Source organism: Pygoscelis adeliae, unplaced genomic scaffold (assembly GCF_000699105.1).
Source record: "Pygoscelis adeliae isolate BGI_AS28 unplaced genomic scaffold, ASM69910v1 Scaffold120, whole genome shotgun sequence".
NCBI classification, from domain to species: Eukaryota; Metazoa; Chordata; class Aves; order Sphenisciformes; family Spheniscidae; genus Pygoscelis; species Pygoscelis adeliae.
In genome coordinates, this window is record NW_008824032.1 from 2,501,195 (window position 1) to 2,507,329 (window position 6,135).

The 6,135-nt window shown below is 43.2% G+C and overlaps 1 protein-coding gene across 1 annotated transcript in view; it reads left to right on the forward strand.

The window, feature by feature from the left end:
* SPAG17 (sperm associated antigen 17) overlaps positions 1-4,030 on the forward strand; it is a 309,464-nt gene extending 305,434 nt beyond the window's left edge. Inside the window, exons 46-47 of the mRNA XM_009330177.1 lie at positions 943-1,080; positions 3,452-4,030. Coding sequence (XP_009328452.1) covers positions 943-1,079 — 137 coding nt within the window. The 3' untranslated portion in view covers position 1,080; positions 3,452-4,030. The remainder of the gene's footprint in view (positions 1-942; positions 1,081-3,451) is intronic.
* The last annotated feature ends 2,105 nt before the right edge of the window (positions 4,031-6,135 follow it).

The window sequence follows — 6,135 nt, forward strand, 5'->3', positions numbered from 1 at the left end:
CCCCGATGGAAATCCTTTATAACATTTTTGAACCTATGGTAGCATCTGATGGTACAGCCTCACGAGCAACAAAATCGTCTATCATCCTGGATACTGAACAGACAAATGAGACAATCCCTGTGTCAGCAGAGACGCAAGCACAGAAGTGCATGAATGCTGTCAGAAATTAGCCCAGTGTGGGTTCAATGGGCTTTTCAGTTATTTAATTGAGGACAGAGGTAGAGTAAAAGAAAATAACAAAGTCAAGAACTATTATTTCTCTAAATTCCCTTGTGCTCCAGGAACTGTAATTATTTTTTTAGATAAAATTACAGGCTCATTTTTTAAGGGCAACTTCAGAAGAAAGGGTGAAGTTCTGTTTGACTTTTAATCAAATTTACACTTAAAAGCTTGGGAGAATAGATCTTCTGGAAACCTATAAAAGAAATAGCAAGGCAAGGTGCACCCAAACACTTTTTTTTTTTTTTTTAATTACCACACCAGAAACTTCACCTCTGGTAAGGGCCACCCTTACCAAAGAAAGGAGAACTTCAGCGTTCTCTGAGACTGACCAGAGTACTAGCTAACAGGAACTCCACTGAGGCTTTATGTGCTCTGGAAGTGACATTGAAACTCCCCAAATTTACTTCACAGTGACCCAAAGAAGTCTTTCATGCCCATTATTGCGGAGCTGAGCTAGACGGGACTGGTGGCACAGCAGCAAAAACAGTTCCTGCTCTGTTCCCACTCACCCAGCCCTCAGACACACAGGTGCAGACCAGCCTCCGAAAGACGTGCCCTTCCCCAATATTTTACCTGATCTTTAATCTTTGAGCTGAGGGCAGTAGTCCAGATTCAAGTTGTTTCACAGCCTTATTTCCAGAATTCATTCCAGCCTCCACACACATTATTTTAGTTATATAACTGTACAGAAATGGTTAGATCCTTAACATGATATTGCACCTGTGTTAACCAGTGACGTTTATGAGTGCCGCCCACAAGGATACCCTGAGGGTGGGATGGCAGCAACAGTCCGGGCAGTTCCTACAAGCCTCAAGCCACAGTTCCGGATTACACTACCCCGAAAGCTTTCTAGTTAATGTAAGTACTGCATGCAGTGATCCGGGCTGTAAATTAAATCACAGTTGTTTTACCTCCTCTTGGCTTCTGATCCACATCATCAACAAACCTCATGCAACTGACAGCAAAGCTGTCATGCACACATCACACACACACACGATGACCGAGAGACAAGAAAAGGGAAGCACTGGATGACATGAACCAAAGGACTCACTGCAAGAGATTTACAGATAGTGCAACTGCTCGGGTCAGTGGAGGCACTCACAGCAGAGCCTCCCCACTCCTGTCCCAAATCCTTCACGTAACTGTCTCCACATTAAACAAGTCTTTAAGCCTCCTGGCAGCAAGAGGCTGGATTTATTGCAGTTAAGCCCTAATAAATCAGCCTCTCTTTAACACTCCTCACTTTCCAAAACCAAGTCTTACTGCTGACCTTTTGACACTGACAGCAAGTCTAATAAGGGACAGGAGTCTTACAGATAGACAGGGCAACCTTAAGTTCAAGCACACACAACCCTCTGCACACATTGTTTCATACAGCATATTTCTGTAACCTTAGAGAATCAGACTCTGTACAGAGAATGGGTAAGTCTTCCCTGCCAACAAGAAAGCCTTACTGGGAATTTCTCCCCAAACCACCAGCCAACACGTTTAACATTACGCTAGTGTTTCATCTCACCCACATCAACTCAGGCGCTCTACAGTAGAATTGATGGTGACAGTTCATAAACAGGAACCCTATGGATGTTTCTTCTCTCCTCAGCTCAGGACTCCCCATCTGCCTCATATGTGTAACACTGACATCGTCTTTTTCTTTCAACTTTTAACATCTGTCTGCCATGTTATCTAACAAGTCAGTAAAGAAATCCCAGCTGTATCTCATTTCCTCTCCTCTGGAGAAAAAGAAAAGCGACCACATCAGTCAGTTCTCAAAAGAAACGTAGCAGAGACATGCACCTCTGACTGCTGCATCTGCTCTAGGACTGACCAGAGTACTTCAAACATAGGGTTTTTTCCTTTTTAAATATCTTCTTACTTTTTCAAGTGTGGAATTTTACCCCGAGAGTAACAGACAATTATAGTCTAGAAGAACAGAGAATTTAATGCCTTCCAGCTTAGGGGCTTACAACCTGGAGCTCATCAGTGAAGGCAATTTAGACAAACTTCTCTCACTTTATGTTGAACTGGAAGAGAAGTACTCACAGAGTCAGTTCACATTTCAGTGAGACGGCCCACTGTCCCAACTCGGTGCACTACAGCCCTGCACTAAGATACAGCTGTTGGATCATCTCTGTACACTGGGTATACACAAGTCTATTTTTTTCCTGCCAAGTCTCAAGTCCTGGAAATTCTGATCAGTGTCATCTCCCATTAAAAGCTCCAGGTGGAAAGAAACTAACTGCATGGTATTCTCCTCTCACATGGCTAGTCCAGCTAATCACAGGGACGACTTTCCTAGTTGCCATCACCATAGTCAAATCTCCCTTCTGTTCTGACGAAGTCTTTTTGTGAATTGATTGATAATTCCTACTGAAGCTGGCTACAGCTACCCCATGCTACCCAAGCAACTGTGCCAATGCCTCTTCGAACATTCCTCCCCACAAAATCTCCTGGACTCAAAACCATGTCCATCTCAAACATGTCAAGAAACTCTGGACTGGTTGGTTTAGTCTCACAAAACATGAAACACTGACACTCCTAGGTTAAGTCCTGTATTTGGTTAAATTGTCTTATTCAGCCATCCAGAATAGAAATAGTTGAGTCTTTGCAGAGACACATGACAACTTTTTAAGTTTGTATCACCTTTCCCAGGTGCTTATCACCAGAGCCAATGATTCTCTCCATTGAGACCTAGAAACTTCCCTGCAATATTAGGATCGATCACAAATTTGCCATACCTCCTAGTAGAGACCAACAAGCAAAAATCACTGATGAAGCATCACCTGACCGAACTTAGTCATATCTCATTTATATTTTCTTAGTTATTTCTCATTTATATTTAAAACATTTCACAAAGATTCTCTTAATATACTCAAAACTAAATACTGCATAGAAAGCTGCCCATAAAAGCCCTCAGTATTCCTAAGTAGACTGCCCCTCCTGAACTCATGGTCATTTTTATTCCACTCAATTTGTGAAATAAGAACAAACTCTTTATCTAGTTGAAGCCCATGTGAGAACCCTTTCCCATGTTGTTCCCTTCCAACAGCAAGAGTAGAGGCCAGTTCTACTGAAGCCAGTCCATAGCAATCACAGTGCTCACACACCACTTGCAAAGAATCTGGACAGAATTACTGGGTTTGTTTCAACAACTCTACCAAGGTAGAGTTGGGGTTTGGTTTTTTTCCTTTCCTTTCCTTTCATGTTAATTTTCTCTCCTCTTTCACTACAGGTCAGAGCCCTAGAAGAGTAAGATGAAGATCAGCAATACTGAAATACCCAAATTTTAGTCCAACGTTATGGAAGCATCCCAATGTAGACTTTTTCATTTAATTTATCAGATTAATGTGAATAAATATTTTGTCTGTCCCCTATTAATGGGAAAGGTGGTCCAAAAATAGCACAGCCTTCTGACATGGCTGTCTGAAATGCAAACAGTGGAAAGATTACTGTATTTCAACCCCAACGTTTGATACTCTGCACTTCAGAAGGTGCTGAATGGTTCCCGATAGGTTTATTTTGGTTTTAAAGGGGGTTAGGTTTCTGTAACCCATGCTGAGGTACCTGAAATCTTTTTTAAGTACTGAGCACGCAGCAGGTTTCACTGAAGTCAACTATGATTCTTCAAGAAAGATCTGCTGGTCTTCCAAGTTTCTGTTTGCTTTCACAATCACAGGCGTAACTTTCTGTGTGTTCACCTACCTTTCATTAGCTGCAGACACCAGATGGGGATTATGAGTACACAAAGTTACACTTGATTGACAGAGAGGGATTCTGCTTATATCCTCTTGTTCACTATCAGACAGGATCATCTTCAAATGCTCATCTGCACATCTCTCTTCATAGTGGAAGCCTGAGCCACTTAGAGATGGCCTTTTTCCCCCCTTTGCTCCTACTTACGCAGTAGTGACTAAAAGAAACGTCTCGGTCTCTTCGTGAGACACCATATTTGTATATCCAAGTGCAGTTCTGCTTTCTTTTTATTAATTCATTTCCAATGAGGTGCTTTCCTGTGCTTCATCCTTTTTCCAGCATGTGATATCCTGAGAGATAGGGAATTTTCCTTGATACATGCAGATGACTTGTTCTCTCAACACTTTACAGTGACTGAGAATCCCATGATTAGGGATTAAATAATAGCTTTCACCAGTGTGAAATATGAATGCCAGTTTTGGACTCTCCCATATGCGCTGTTAAGTGAGACACATATTCTAACGACACACATTGTAAGTTGGCCCTGTATTTTGCAAGTGCTTTCCTGCTCAGGTTTGTAAATCCAGGGAATTTCACCTAAGAAAGGGCAAGCTGAGGTACCCAAGGATATCAGAATTCTGGTGTATCAGTGGATTGTTGGCACAGGACAGGCCTCTTCCACTTAAAGCATATGCTGAGCTCCCTCAGTAGCTGTCTGAGTACTGCACTGGTGTTTTCCACTGCCCCACCAGACATGACTATTTGTCCATCAGCTCTTTGAGTCAGATTTGACCCATTAACCAAGGCCGAAAGCCAGCTCAGGAAGGTGCCAAAACAGATACCCAGCTGTGGACATTGTTTAAGCCCTACCCACAGACAACACCGCAAGAAGCAGTGCCAAACTTGATCCAGGATTCTCCAACACCAATGATTTTGCTACTGACTGTACTGATTTCTGCCCTGATGCTTTTCAGTTTTCTGTAGGCACAGCCAACAGTCCTACATCAGTCCCCTTGGTAGTGCATTCTGAGCACTGAGGCAAGCTGCCATTGCTGGTACAGACTGGTCACAAGTGATACAAATCAGAGAACCAGAGGGAAAGTTCAACGGGGAAGCCTGTGGCAGCACCTATGGAGAGAGGACAACCACTTTCCACCACCTCAAAGACCTTTTCTTCCAAGGATTCTTCCCAAATCCCAGTGACAGCAAACAGAGACAATGGTGAAGGAATTCCACCTCCTCCAACTTAGATCAAAGGAGACACCTGTCATCATCGTGAGAAGATGACTCTGCATCCCAAGTCACTCTTCTATACCACCAGCTACATCCTTGTCATCAGTCCCTGAGTTCATGTGGACCTGTGGCCATGGCTTTTCTCCCAGGCCTCCCTGAGGATCATCAAACAGCAACTCATTACTTAGGTTCCATAATATTTATCTCCCTGGCATTAAGGTAAACAGAGCACATCACACAGAGGCATAAGAATCAGCCCCTCCCCTTTTGGTATCTCTCTGCTCAGTCATCACTGCTGAAGGTGCACTGTGGTGTCAGAGCCACCCCTCCATTTGTAACACTTTTCTTTATTCTCCCAGTGGGTCAGCCCATTTCAGCAGCAGCTAACATGGATACAAGGTGTCAACTGAGGTTACCAACACAATTTGTCATCCTACAGTGCTGCCTCTCCCTCCCACTGCAGTAATCCCTCTTAGGAGGGTCTCCTCTGGGAGGAGTAAAGGAATACAACAGAGCAAGGTGGAATAGGACAGACTCTGAAGAAGCAAGCGAACCATCAGCCCCCTGACAAAGTTATTCACTAACAAAAGCTATTCTAAGAGGTGTGGTTATTACATCTGAGGTGCTGCCAAAAGATTGATGAACTGAACTGTTTGCCTTGTGCACAACTGCTAGTAACAGAACCTAAGTCAAAGACTGTAGTCAGTAACAACAGGGATGCAATTAAAAATCCATATGAAGCTCAAGTTAGAAAGGGTACTCAAGGCTGGACTTCGAGTCAGATCTGTAAGTCCAACAGTCAACAAAGCATCCAGAAGCAGCCCCCACCACATCCACCAAACCTGTGATTACTGGTAAAAAAGACAGCATGTACTACAAACTAATAACGTACCAACAGCAGCAGAGATTTGCTCACTTTATCCTGCCCCACTGCCCCCGCTGTGAAAACAAATCATTTTATCTGATACAGGACAAGAACAACGTTGCAAC